This window comes from Ursus arctos, unplaced genomic scaffold (genome assembly GCF_023065955.2).
Source record: "Ursus arctos isolate Adak ecotype North America unplaced genomic scaffold, UrsArc2.0 scaffold_24, whole genome shotgun sequence".
In the NCBI taxonomy this organism is placed as follows: Eukaryota; Metazoa; Chordata; class Mammalia; order Carnivora; family Ursidae; genus Ursus; species Ursus arctos.
Window position 1 is genome coordinate 3,676,583 of NW_026622919.1, and position 14,084 is coordinate 3,690,666.

General features: G+C 61.6%; 1 protein-coding gene across 1 annotated transcript in view; it reads left to right on the forward strand.

Annotated features, from left to right (window-relative positions):
- The window catches only part of DNAH17 (dynein axonemal heavy chain 17), a 110,757-nt gene that overhangs the window by 82,606 nt on the left and 14,067 nt on the right, over window positions 1–14,084 (forward strand). The window contains exons 58-71 of the mRNA XM_026484009.4: window positions 325–558; window positions 1,480–1,644; window positions 3,246–3,341; window positions 3,513–3,730; window positions 5,765–5,972; window positions 6,188–6,303; window positions 7,820–8,012; window positions 8,318–8,553; window positions 9,162–9,284; window positions 10,739–10,943; window positions 11,355–11,519; window positions 11,742–11,882; window positions 12,074–12,244; window positions 13,665–13,787. Coding sequence (XP_026339794.2) covers window positions 325–558; window positions 1,480–1,644; window positions 3,246–3,341; window positions 3,513–3,730; window positions 5,765–5,972; window positions 6,188–6,303; window positions 7,820–8,012; window positions 8,318–8,553; window positions 9,162–9,284; window positions 10,739–10,943; window positions 11,355–11,519; window positions 11,742–11,882; window positions 12,074–12,244; window positions 13,665–13,787 — 2,394 coding nt within the window. The remainder of the gene's footprint in view (window positions 1–324; window positions 559–1,479; window positions 1,645–3,245; window positions 3,342–3,512; window positions 3,731–5,764; window positions 5,973–6,187; window positions 6,304–7,819; window positions 8,013–8,317; window positions 8,554–9,161; window positions 9,285–10,738; window positions 10,944–11,354; window positions 11,520–11,741; window positions 11,883–12,073; window positions 12,245–13,664; window positions 13,788–14,084) is intronic.

The following is a 14,084-nucleotide window of genomic DNA, read 5'->3' on the forward strand; positions in this document are numbered from 1 at the left end:
TTTCCCAGGGATGCGAGCGGGTGAGTCGGGGAGAGAGAATCACAGGAATAACGCGGTGCCCTGTCCCCGGTGCTCAGCCAAGCTCGTGGCGAAGCAATGTCATCAGTGCCCAGGACAGCCTCCCCAGGCACTGCTGTCTTGAGCCTCAAGCAGGCTGAACGGCCAAGGCTGAGAGAGGGCACGTGCTTCAGCCGGGGTCCCGGTGAGGAAGGGAAACCCCAGCTTGCTGAATCGCCGTGGCCAGCAGCCTCCTCCCCCTGGCGGGAGTGGGGTCGCTCCCTCCTGCCAGGAAACGGGGAACTAATGGCCATCTCGCCTTTGCAGCCAGAAGTCAAGGCCTCCATCAGCCTCTTCATGTCCTATGTGCACACAACGGTCAACGAGATGTCCAAATTGTACTTGGCCACGGAGAGGCGTTACAACTATACCACACCGAAAACCTTCCTGGAGCAGATCAAACTTTACCAGAACCTGTTGGCCAAGAAGAGGATGGAGCTGGTGGCCAAGATCAAGAGGCTGGAGAACGGCTTGATGAAGCTGCAGAGCACGGCGTCCCAGGTAGGGAAGGCAGGGGCTCTGCCGGCAGGTTCCAGAACCTTCCCCCAAGTAAGAGAAACAGGACTCCCACCTTGGAGAAACTTCCATTCTCAAACCACAGAGAACGTGTGGGTTTTACTATAAAAAAATGGGTTCAACATGCTTTGGCAATGCTGATGTCATTGTGTTGTGCTTTACGTGGGGGCCCAAGTCCGGTGGGATTTGTGCATCGGGCAAGTGTGTCCATGACCACGTGGCCATTCCCAGACGCCTTGCTCGCTGTGGTGCCCAGATGGAAAGGCTTTTGCCATCCAGTTTTCTGACTGGCTTTAAGAGCCCTCCCTACTGGAGCCCCGACCCCATCACCCTCACTGCCCACTCTTGGTGTCTCCAAAGGAGCCCGGAAAACAGCCCCCTCTTCCCTGCCGAGTCATGGCCCCGCACAGCTGGGGCCGCCCTGCCTCTGCCCCCAAGGATACCAAGCCCACTGAACCAGAGCCAGGCCAGCTCGCCCCCACCACAGGCAGTGTGGCAAGGATCAAGGCCACCCCGTGGGAGCGTGGAGGGGAAGGATGGTAGGGGGTGTCCCAGGAAGACAGAGTTTGGAGGGGCCAAGCAGGACTGCTCCCACCCAGACAGCTCACGCACAAAGAAACGGGGAGGAGCCCAGCCAAGCAGGCTGATTCTGTTCCCCCAGATGAATCCCCCCAGACATGGTCCTGTTACGGCGACTGAGGGGTGTCCTTGTGGGAGAAACCATCAAGAATGGGGCGGCATAGCGACCCTACCACCCACTCCTTCCCCGAGCTCCCGCCTGGCACGACCACGGGCAGCACGACAAGGGTGGCCTGGCCCCGTCCCCAAGCTTTCGGCGCTGCCCCCCCAGCCCGTGCGTGGTGGCCGGGGTGCACGTTGGCCATCTCTTCGTGTCTCCTCCCCCAGGTGGATAATTTAAAAGCCACACTGGCAATTCAGGAGGCCGAACTCAAACAGAAAAATGAGAATGCGGACAAGCTGATCCACGTGGTGGGCGTGGAAACCGAGAAGGTCAGCAAAGAGAAAGCCATCGCCGACGAGGAAGAGGCCAAGGTGGAGATCATCAACGAGGTGGGCAGACAAGCACGGCTCCCGAGCGCCGCCGCTCACGGCTCTGCTGGGCCAGGCCTCCCCCGAGCGCTCAGTACCGCTCCAGCCCCACGCAAAACCTGCGGGACCCTCCGCTTCCACACACAAGGCCCAGGCTCAGAGGAGGGCTGTTTTAGAGAAATGTCCGTCCCAGAGCCGGGCTCCTCAGAGCGCAGTGCCCAGGCCACGGTGGCGGCACTGCCAGGAGCTGGTGAGAAATGCAGGTTCTCAGGTCTGCATTTTAACAAGATGCCCACGACCCACAAGCACACTAAGGTTGGAGAACCCGCCTCGGACCAGAGCTCTGGTCCTCAGACGTGCTGCCCCTGGAGTCCCTGGGGGTGCTGTCACTGGCCCCCGGGGGGCAGGGGCGCCCGCCAGAAGGGCTTTCTCCTCACCCCTCCCTGAATGCCTTCGATGCCCCCGGTCGCGCGCTGTGTGCGTGTCTGAACGAAGAGAATTCCAGAAATGGTCTGCTCTCTCTTGAGAGGCAGCTGCACGGTAGCAAGTGGCTTCTAGGACAAGGGGTCCGACGGCTGCCACCAGGTGCTGGAGGAGGACGCGGGCCAGGCGAGCAGCAGGGGCTCCCCTCCTTTCCTCCTTATAACCAGCACACCCACAACCCTCAGAGGCCCAGCGTGGTCAGCAGTTAGCCAGCGGCAGAGTCAGGATCTGAGCCGAGACCCCCATCCGCACCCCAAACTGTGACCTGACTTCTGATGCCACACGTGGCTGTCCACGTCCGGTGCCCGTCCCCCTCCGACCCCTGCATCCAGAAGAGGCCCCCTCAGGGGGTGGGTGTGGAGGGGGGCTCCAGGACTGGCCACGTCCACACCTTCTGTGCCCATTCCTGCGGTTGTGCCCCACACTGTCCTTAGAGTACACTGTGCTTTGCAGAGACCCTGTCCCTTCTGTCCTCCCTCCTGCGAGCCCGGCAAAGCCCCCAGCCCCTGCTGCCTTCTTCGGCACGAGGCTCTTCCTCATCGATCGCTACCAAGTTGCTGCTGGTCTCTGTGCTTGGGCATCCAGGGGCTCAGAGGTTCTTCCTGCCCCAAGGAGGGGACGCGTGCGTGCGTGGAGATGCGCTCCCTTTCTTAGGGGAGGGCGAGCTCTACCTCCGAAGTGCCCCACTGTGGACAGATGACACAATGGCACCAAGAGACCGTAAGGCCTCAGAGCCAGCAGCATGGGGTCCACGTGGCCCCAGGTTCTCCCTCCAGTCCCGGAAGCTGGGGCCCATAGAAGGACCAGTTCCTGTTCCAGGGTCCCAAGTCTGCGACCCCAGCACGGCTTCTTCCAACCTGAGTGTTGGGTGGCAGGGGCAGAGGGGCAGGGAGGAGAAAGGTGGGCTCCAGGCGGTGGGCGGGGACCACGCGGGCATGAAGGGGAGCACAGCGGTGCTGCCGCCATGGGGGACACGCCACGGGAGACGCGCCTCTGTGCGTGGGCATCGGGGGGGAAGACCACCCTCCTCATGCCTGTCCGTGCTCCCTTGCTGCTGCCCAGGGCTCCCCGTACACACGCACACACACTTGCACACAGCCCCCCGCACAGTTGATCCTTCCCGTGTGGCTGCCTTCCAGAATGTCACAGAGAAACAAAAGGCTTGTGAAACGGACCTGGCCAAGGCAGAGCCCGCCCTCCTGGCCGCGCAGGAAGCTCTCGACACTCTGAATAAGGTGAGCGCAGGAAAGGAAAGAAACGGGACCAGCCCCAGGGGAGGAAAAAGCCGTGGAGTCAGCACAGGTGGCCGCAGGCTCTCAGCAGCTTCCCGGGGTCGCCACGGGGCCTCTGGGTCCCACACGCAGGGCTACGTTCCCTCTCAGCTGCTTCCTGTCTGTCATTTGCAGAACAACCTTACAGAGCTGAAGTCCTTCGGGTCCCCCCCGGACGCCGTGGTCAACGTCACGGCCGCCGTCATGATCCTGACTGCGCCCGGGGGCAAGATCCCCAAGGACAAGAGCTGGAAAGCTGCAAAAATCATGATGGGCAAAGTGGACACCTTCCTAGACTCCTTGAAAAAGTTTGACAAGGAGCACATCCCCGAGGCCTGCCTGAAAGCATTTAAGTGAGTCCGGGCTGGGCCGCGCCACGGGCTTTAGCTGGCTTCTTGCTCTGCCGGGAGCTCAGGATATCCCAGCGCTGCGTGGTCGCCGGGTCCTCTCTGGCCCACCCCAGCCGGCGGCCCGTTCCCAAGGGCAGCCTGCGCTCTCCAGGGCGGGCGGGGGAGCAAGTGGGACCCCAGAGACAGCGGGAGGCAGCGGCCTGGGGAGATCTGGCCGCACCGGAGGCCAGGTGTCCAGGTGAAGCGTGGTCCCAGCTCCCCCGGGCGCCTCATCGCCCTCGGCCTCCCCCACCTGAAGGATCAGGGCAGGCGGGCAGCCCCTTCCCCACACAGCACACGGAGGGTCTAGCAACCCCGCAGGCGGCCCGCAGGACGGTGGGAGCTGCGGGCCCACAGCACCACGAGACAGGCCACCAGGGCCCCCCGAGCCGTTGTGCACACGTGCAAACACGATGCACACGCACCCACGCACACACACTTGACATACACACACATGCACACACGCTCTGCACATGCATACGCATGCGTGCACACACCACACACAGGTACACACATTCTGTACATGCATACACGTGCACACTACATGCATACACGTGTGCACACACGTTCTGTACACGCATACACGTGCACGCTACACACACGCACACACATTCTGTACATGCATACACGTGCACGCTACATACACACATGCACACACGTTCTGTACATGCATACACGTGCATGCTACATACACACGCGTGTGCACACGTTCTGTACATGCATACACGTGCACGCTACATACACATTCTGTACATGCATACACGTGCACACGTGTGTGCTGTGGGCGTGCACTAGCTCAGGCTACGTCAGGCGTGGTTTCTTCGCGGGTGGGCAGTGTGGCTGCGGGGCGGGTGTGGGACAAGACCGGACAAATGCCCCGGGGCCTCCCGCCGAGGGGCTCCTTGCTGGGGTTGGTCTCCGCGCAGTTGAAGCGGTACCGTGTGTACACAGCGACGTCGGGCCCGCCGTCTAGCTGACCCGGGCGACGAGAACGACATTCTCCTGCTACGTCAGCAGCCCGACTTGGGACTGTCAGGCAATCCCGTGGCAGATGGACCGGAGCGTCCGTGGCTCCGCCCACACAGTGGAGGATTCCCGGCTCCTGGACACCACCTCCCGCCCCCGTGTCTGACGTGCGCTGAAAGAGGCAAACCCTTTTATTATCGACCTAAACAAAGTGCGAAGTAAACCAGAGGGAGGAATGATGGGCTGTGCTCCCAACCCGAATTCAGACCAGTTATCAATCATTACCTGGAATCAGCCGTTCGAAATTCTTTCTGCAGATAGTGCAGTTCGTTATGCTTAATGACGTTGTCATTTTTAAAATACTGGCTTCCAGAAGGATCTAAAATGCATCTCCGGGCATTTTTCCTCGGCATGCTGGGGCCGTGGCGTCCCCGGGGGGCGGAGGTGGCGCCGTGGAGGGGGTGCGGGTCTCTGGGGCGTGGGCTCCGAGTGCATGCCAGCACTGCCCCCCCCCCAGCTGGGTCATGTTAGGAGAGATGTCAGCCTCTCTGGGACTGTTGCCCCAGAGCGACATGGGGTGATGACACGTGCCGAGGCCGAGCAGGCTCCAGGAGCTCCCATTTGGGAAGCTCCTGGGACAGCGCTTACCCGCGGCCCCTGTCCGGTGTCCTCGGGGCACGTTGCTGAGTCCCTCCGAACCCCAGTTTTCTTGCTTACGGGTGGAGTTTTTGGAGAATGAAAACTGGACCAGCTATAGGAAGCTCCGGGAACAGAGAGGACAAGGAACGCTGGTTTCCCTCCTTCGTCCAGAACACATTCCCCTCACACCCCAAATTCCACTTCTGGGGCAAGAATTCTGGGTTTCATTCTTTTCTTCATCTTGAAGATACCCCCCAAAAAAACCCCAATTCACTATGCTCCCCTTGTAACTGCTTGTGATGACGGCCAAGGCCGCGCCGAAGGCTGGAGGGGGAGACGCCAGGGAGGCCTGCGGCCTGCGGAGCCCGCCAGTGCCCACTCTTCCCTCTGCAGACCTTACCAAGGCAACCCAACCTTCGACCCCGAGTTCATCCGCTCCAAGTCCACGGCGGCCGCGGGCCTGTGCTCCTGGTGCATCAACATCGTCCGCTTCTACGAGGTCTACTGTGACGTGGCCCCCAAGAGGCAGGCCCTGGAGGAGGCGAACGCGGAGCTGGCAGAGGCGCAGGAGAAGCTCTCGCGGATCAAAAACAAGATTGCGGTAAGTCCGGCCGCCGCACGGAGGAGGGCACCAGTGCCGCAGGTCGGGGCCGCAGAGCAGGGCTGGCGCGGCCGCCCCATGAATGACTCAGCAGCGCGAGGAGCCCAGGCGGCCGCAGGGACCGATCGCCCACCCGAGACCCCGCCGCGCTCGGTCCTGTGGGAGCTGGGACGCCCCGCGCCGCCCCATTTCTTGGCCTCTCCGTGTTTTCCCAGGAACTCAACGCCAACCTGAGCAACCTCACGTCGGCCTTTGAAAAGGCAACAGCGGAGAAGATCAAGTGCCAACAAGAGGCCGACGCCACCAACAGGGTGATCTCGCTGGCCAACAGGTAGCTCGCCCCGCCCCGCGGACACCCCTCCTGCCTTTTCAGTGCCCCGGAGGGGCCGGGCCGCAGAACAGCCTCTGGAGGAGGAGGAAGGGCCCCGGGGGGCAGGAGGCAGCAGCACCCCTGCCTGCACAGTCAGGAGGAGAGACCCACTGACCAACTGTCGGCCAGCGTCCCCACCTCTGGGAGCTGGAAGCCCTCCGTGGTGGGCCCCTGCGCATCCGGTGACCTTTGGCTGCACGGAACCCCCAACCCAGACGTGCCCAGACCTGCGTGGGAGGCGGCATCCACAGGGGCTTCCTAGGGCGGATTCGCCTCGTACCCGCTGTCACCGCACCCTGGGTTGGTGTGGTCTTCTGGGGCCTCGCCAGCGCGGCCCTTCATGGTCCGTTGATGCCTGTGGACTCCAGGGCAGCGCTGTCCCAGCGGGAACGCGGCTCGAGCCACACGCATCTTTTCTACGTTGTCCTGCTGCCCCCGCAGCACCATACAAAGATGAAACCCACCTTGATAACGTACCTTACTGAGCCCAGATGTGATCACATGCGATCTCTTCAACACGTGATCGCTGTGAGAACGACCGCTGAGAGGGTTCGTGCACACTTTCACGCTAGTCCTTGGAATCCCCGTGTACATCTCAATTCAGACCAGCCACGCGTGACTTTCAGGGGCTCACCAGCCACACGTGCACAGCGCGGCTTCAGAGCTTTCTTTATGTGTTTTCGAAAGTGAGCACTGGGAGCCTGGCACAGAGCCGCGGGTAGGGTCGGTGCTAGGGCGTGGCTTCTGTTCGAACGTTCTCCTACCCAGTGGGCTGGCAACCGCTGACGGGCTGTCGTCAGTGAGATACGGGGACCCTGGGAGATCCCCAGGCCACGTGACAACGGCCTCCAGCAGGGCGTGGACGTCGTCCTGGGTTTGAGGGACTTGACCGTACCTGCCAAGGAAAGCAAAGCGGTCTTTTGGTCTTTGGGAAGCAAGGGCTCCTCGGGTGTGCGAAGGACAGACCTCAGGGGCCCTAATCAGGCAACCCGTGTTTTCTACAAACATCGCAGACTGGTGGGGTCACATCTGGGGCCAGGGGCCAGTTCTCAGGCTGGTGGTCCGAGCCACGTGATGCCTACGCTGCAGTCCCCACTCCACATGGGGCCAGGTGCCCTCTGGATGCCACGTTGTCCCGTGGCCACTGTGGCCACTACCCGGACTCCAGTAGCCAAAGCCTGAGCCCAGAGGTGTCCGGGCAGCAGCTTTAGCGTGTGGTGAACGTTCTGATAAGGTCGGCACAGAGGTGACATCGGCGCACGTGGCTGGGGCAGGGGAGCTCAGGCGCCAGGTGCCTCCAGAGAGCGTTGGTGTTGCTTCCCTAAAGCGGTGGTCCCCTTCCACTGTCACAGCACGCGGCGAAGGCAGGACGTGGAACGCCAGACTCCTCGCCTTGCGAGCTGGAGGCTGCTTCCCGGGCTTTGGGTGCGACCCTCCAGCATGCCTTTGACCCCACTGACCTCATGTTCACATTTAGGCTGGTAGGGGGATTAGCATCGGAGAACGTGCGCTGGGCTGAATCGGTGAAGAACTTCAAAAGCCAGGGAGTCACTCTGTGCGGGGACGTCCTGCTGATTTCCGCCTTTGTCTCCTACGTGGGTTACTTCACCAAGAAATACCGAAATGAGCTGATGGAGAAATTTTGGGTCCCGTATATAAATCAGTTAAAGGTAAGAGGTTCAGTTGCATTCATCACTCAGGAAATCTGGGGAGGTCCTCCGGAGGTGGGGGGGAGACCCAGCCAAACGTCACAGTCACGGACGCTCTGGCCACTACCAGCTTGGCCAATGCTGATGCCCTTCCTGGCGGGTTCCTAAGTGCTCCATCAGGGCGCTGCGAGTGGTGGTCTTCCAGACCGCGTGGCTCGTCCGTGGTCTAACCACAGCCCTGCTGTGTCGCTTGGAGGGCCGTTTCCCGTGGAGCAGTAAGGAAGGCCGCATCACCCCTCCTAAGAACAAGAACTTCCTCTTGGCAGGTCCCCATCCCAATCACGGAAGGTCTGGACCCCTTGAGCCTGCTGACGGATGACGCCGACGTGGCCACTTGGAACAACCAGGGCCTCCCCAGCGACCGCATGTCCACTGAGAATGCCACCATCCTGTGCAACACGGAGCGCTGGCCCCTCATCGTGGACGCCCAGCTGCAGGGAATCAAATGGATCAAAAACAAATATGGCAGCGAACTAAAAGCCATCCGCCTGGGACAGAAGAGGTGCGCCACGGCGGCAGGCGGGGGCCCGCTGGGGGGCTCCGAAGGCAGCTGCTGGCTGGCTGGGCCCCTGGGCTTGCAAACACACCCGAGGGGTTAGACGGGCAGGTGGACCTTTACGTACAGATCCTGGCCCACAGGTGGATTTGTTTCCCATACTTGGTCTTGGGAAGAGCGCCAGCAGTAAGAATTAACCTCGGGGCTCTTCCCGCCGCCACTACCTGCCGCTGCTCTAGGGAGAGCGCCCCCAGGCTCCGGTCCCACCTGGCCACCTGCCAGCCCCAGGGCTGCAGGCCGGTCATTTTCTCATCTCTCGTCTCTAGTGGGACGCGTGTCCTCATCTCAGGTGGTCACTACAGTCACCCCGAGTGCCTTCCTGGTGCACCGGGGACCTGGGACCAGACACAGGTGTGAAAACATCTGGGGCTGCACTCCCGTGGGCCCTCAGGGGAGAGGCAGGCAGATGCCCCAGAGCTCCCCGCAGGGAAGCAGCTTCTGGCCCCTCGGCCGCTTGTCTTCTGGTGTCTTCTCGCTCCGGGGGCTGCCTGCTGGGCACCCAGCGGTTCCGTCTCTGGCCCGAGTCCTCACCTGGCCCCATGTCGTGCCCCCAGCTACCTGGACATCATCGAGCAGGCGATTTCCGAAGGGGACATCTTGCTCATCGAGAACATTGGCGAAACTGTGGACCCTGTGCTGGACCCGCTGCTCGGCAGGAACACCATTAAAAAGGGAAAGTGAGTTCCTGTTCCACCTTCGCAGCCCGCACGGAACACGTGAATGTGCTCCGTGGGGCTGTGGCCTCTGCGCAGGGAGGCAGCGCGGGGAACTTCCCGCCATCCTGGGAGGCAGCAGGGAGTGCGACAAAACGCCGTCCCCATGGACAGGTGGGAAGTTGTGAGACCGCGGCCCGGTCAGGACGCGACACCAACACCTTACTAGTCATCACCGCGGACAGCTGTCCTCGACGGTCATGCTCTTGTTTTCTTTTTTTTTTTAAAGACTTTATTTATTTGAGAGACAGAGATAGGGACAGAGAGCGAGAGAGAGCACAAGCGGGGAGGTGAGAGAGAAGCAGGCTCCCCAGTGAGCAGAGGGCCCGATGCAGGGCTCCATCCCAGGACCCTGAGATCACGACCTGAGCTGAAGGCAGACGCCTCACTGACTGAGCCACCCAGGCGCCCCGCTGGTCATGCTTTTTTCTGTTTTCATACATTTTACAAATCCTGAGCCTCTGGTACTAATTTTTTTATTCAGGTGAAATCTACATTACATAGAATGAGCCGTTTCAAGGCAAACAGTGCAGTGGCACTTGGTGCGCTCAGTGTTGTGCAAGTGTCACCCACGGGGAAGCCCCGTACTCACCCCGCACTCGCTCCCCGTGCCCCCCAGCGGCCGGACCCTGGCGCCTGCCCACGTGGCAGCGCGGCAGGACTGCGTCGTTCTTACGGCTGAGTCCACCAGGTGGGTCTGCCTCGTTCCGTTTATCCAGTCACCAGTTGGTGCACTGAGCTTGTATTACTTTCCTAATAAAAGAAAAATTAAATTAACTTTTAAGATGGAAACATCAGAGCTGGTCTGAGCCACTGGTAAAAGCTGGGATGTGTGCCGATGCCCAGAACAGAGGTGGCCAAGAAACATGCTGACATCCTAGGCTCTGAGAAGAGCTTGACATGAGTGGAGATATCCAAGGGGTGAAGTGACACAGAGGCCCCTGAAAGTGAGCTTGACCAGAAAGAAGGGGAGCAAGGCAGGGAGCAGAGAGAAGAGGGTCCCCCCATGGTGGACCAGCACACCCAGCACCTTGCCCTGGCTGCTCTCAGATTCCCCCGGGGAGCTTCTAGGATGGAGCGGTGTTCTGAATGGGACATTGGTGTCTTTCTGACGTTCGTGGCTCTGGGGTGGGGCCCGGGCAGCGTGTTTCTGCACCGGCGCCCAAGGGAATATGACGTGCGGTGGGAGCCGAGCGAGCACTCCTATAAGGATCAGAACAGCCAGAGACAGCAGGTGCACCTTCTAGAAGGTCCCGGCCGTAGACCAGAGAGGAAGACTAGAACAAGAAGAGACACAGTCCTTTCCCGGCGACCAGAGGAGGGTTCCTGGTGGTGCGACGCCCGGGGCGGGGTGGGGGCACCGGGCTGCTGCTGCTGCCGCCGGCACCCCTCCGACCCCTCCCTCCCCTGACGGCCAGGTTCATCAAGGTCGGCGACAAGGAGGTGGAGTACCACCCCCAGTTCCGCCTCATCCTGCACACCAAGTCCTTCAACCCGCACTACAAGCCGGAGATGCAGGCCCAGTGCACCCTGATCAACTTCCTGGTCACCAGGGACGGGCTCGAGGACCAACTCTTGGCGGCCGTGGTGGCCAAAGAGCGCCCGGATCTGGAGCAGCTGAAGGTACGGGGCCTGACGTCACAGGGCGCAGGGCGGGCCACTCGGGTCGCCGCCAGGTCCCCTGACGCGGCAGCCGCCACCCCGACGCGGCTCCCCGGACGTGCCCCCACCTGTCCCACCGGTCGGATTTTGTGAGACAGAGGGAGCCGCTCTTCCTGCCCGCGGCCTCCCAAACCGAACTCCAAATCCAACAGCCGCTTCTCTGACGGAAGACGAGTCTCGGCGGTGCCCAAACGGCCCGACGCACCAAACCGCAGCCCCACGGGCAAGGTCTTTGCTGCAGGCCCTGTGCGCGGTGGCCGGCACACACGGGTTCAGAGCGGCCCCCACGCCCCTCTCAGGCTTGTGGTGCCCCTCCCGTCCCAGCTGGGGCCTTGGCTGAGCCCCCCTCCCAGCGCTCTGTCCCTCCCGCAGGCGAACCTCACCAAGTCCCAGAATGAATTCAAGATAGTTCTGAAGGAGCTGGAGGACTCCCTGCTGGCCCGGCTGTCCGCCGCGTCGGGGAACTTCCTGGGGGACACGGCCTTAGTAGAGAATCTGGAGACCACCAAGCACACGGCCAGCGAGATCGAGGAGAAGGTGAGAGACCGCCTCCCGGGCCTGCCCCGCACCCCCCGCCAGAGTGCACGGCAGGCTCGCCACCGCCCGGACAGTCACTGGGAAGAGAAGCCACCGGGCCACGCGTGCCACCAGGGCCCAGCACGCCGGCGGCCGGGAGGAGGGTCCCTTGCACAGGGGTGGGCCCACCGCTCACCGGCGCTGTCCACCCACTGGTCCCACTCAGGCGCCGTTTGTTTTAAGGTGAAAGAGGCAAAAATCACAGAGGTTAAAATCAACGAAGCCAGAGAGAACTACCGGCCGGCCGCAGAGAGGGCGTCCCTGCTGTACTTCATCCTGAACGACCTCAACAAGATCAACCCCATCTATCAGTTCTCGCTCAAGGTGCGGCCGGGCCCCAGGCCGCGGGAGGACGCACGGGGCCCAGGCCGCAGGCGGCGGTGGGAGGGGAAGCCAGGCGCAGCATCGGGTGCCCCAGACCCCCACCCACCGCAGAAACAAAGCAGAGCCCCGGCGGGCGGCGTGGGGCGGCCTCGGAGTCCAGCCCCGCAAGCCTCCGGGCGCCCCCTCCCCAGGCCTTCAACGTGGTGTTCGAGAAGGCCATCCAGAAGACCGCCCCCGCCGAGGACGTCAGGCAGCGAGTGACCAACCTGACGGACGAGATCACCTACTCTGTCTACGTGTACACGGCCCGTGGGCTCTTCGAACGGGACAAGCTCATCTTCCTGGCCCAGGTGGCCTTCCAGGTACGTCCGGCCCCCGTGCTCCAAGCGTGGTCCGCAGCCGGCAGCAGCGGTGCCCGAGGGCTGGTCCCCACTGCAGCCTGCCCGGCGACGGCCGCCCTTCCAGTCACTGCTGCGGGACGTGCTCGGGACTCTCTTCCGTTGACGCCAGGCACGGTTCTAAGGGGGAGCCGCTGACGGGGAGGTCCGTTAAGGAGAATTTTACGAAGAAACGCCCTTGTAGTGCATTTACGTCCTGCCCGGCGGGCGGTCCCCGCGTCAGAGGTTAACCACCGTGGGTGCCAGAGACTATTTAAGGAAATCAAGGCACAAAGGAATAAATATGCCTCCTGTTCCTACGGACCTGCTGGAATATGTCAGATTTTCGTTCCATTACATTGATGAAACAGCCATCCACCGTCTGGTTCACCCCCTCTTGTAAGTATGGTGGGGAACACTAATTTCCAGAGAGCTTCTAGAAGGTTGTTTCCATCCAAACTCAAACAGGGTCCAGATCAAGGAGGTTTTCCTTTATCTGTGAACCCCTGCATGGCAGCCCCTTCATGAGGTTTCCCTGCTGAGAGGACACTAGGATATTTCCTTGGTGCTCCCCCTAAATTTCCAAAGAAATTTTTCTTTTGACAAAAAAAAAAAACAAACAAACAAAAAAAAAAAAGTGGAGTCTGACTCAGGTGAACATCTTTGCTCTGCGGCGTCCGACAGAGCGGCGTGGGGCCCTGTATGTGCAGCGGCCCCGGCTCCCCTGCCGTCCATCTGGGACCCAAGACCCGGCCTGCTGGACGCCCCAAGAGCTGGTGTGCACGGGTGACGAGGAGACCTAGAACATGACCCAGAAAATCCCCCAGGAAAGGTATATTCAGAATTGATTCATGTACAAACACGGCAGCTCTGCTCACACCCGGCACGAGGTGGACACAGCCCAGGTGTCCATCCAAGGATGAGCGGATAAAAAGACGTGGTCTCTCCGCACAACGGCGCTTAGTTGTTCTGACCGCCGCTACGGCGTGGATGGATCCAGATGGGAAAGGCCGCGTCTGTAGGATGCCCTGGACACGGACGGGCAGATCCGCACAGACGGGGTGCAGACCCGGGGCACCAGTGGCTGTGGCGGGTCGGGGGGCGCTGCTCAGGGGGCTCTAAACAGTGGTGATGGTTGCACACGACATGAATTTACTAAAATTTCGTACTTTAATCGGGTTAAAATGGTAACTGTCATGTGTGTTTTACCATAATTTAAAAACACGACAACAAACAGAGGTGAATACGAAGCTTCGCCCGGACCCAAGGGAAGGACAGCGCTTCCTCCGCAGGGCCGGGGGTGAGCGCGCCTCCGCCCGTCCCGCGCCCGCGCCCACGCCCGAGGTGTCCGGCGCTCCTACCAGGGGCCATGGGACGACGCTGAGTGGCCCCCATGCTCCCTCAGGTCTTGTCCATGAAGAAAGAGCTGAACCCAGTCGAGCTGGACTTCCTCCTGCGCTTCCCCTTCAAGGCGGGGGTCCTGTCGCCGGTGGACTTCCTGCAGCACCAGGGATGGGGCGGCATCAAGGTTGGTGTTGGGACTCTGTCCCGCAGCGGAGGCTCGCTGCTCACGCCGGGGATGTTTACAACACGCTACCACCGGCCGGACGTCCAGGGACCTGGGGAGGCCCCAGAGGTGGGGCTGGAGGGCAGGGGCTCCCGCCAGCTCGCAGGAAACTCTACTTTCCTATATTCGAACACAGCCGTCACCCCGACCGGCACACGCCCCACGAGCTGAGCCACGACAGGCCCCAGGGCGGGTATAGGGCGGCACCGCCACCCCGGCCGCCACCCCCGGCCCCCACCCCCCCGACCCCGGGCAAGT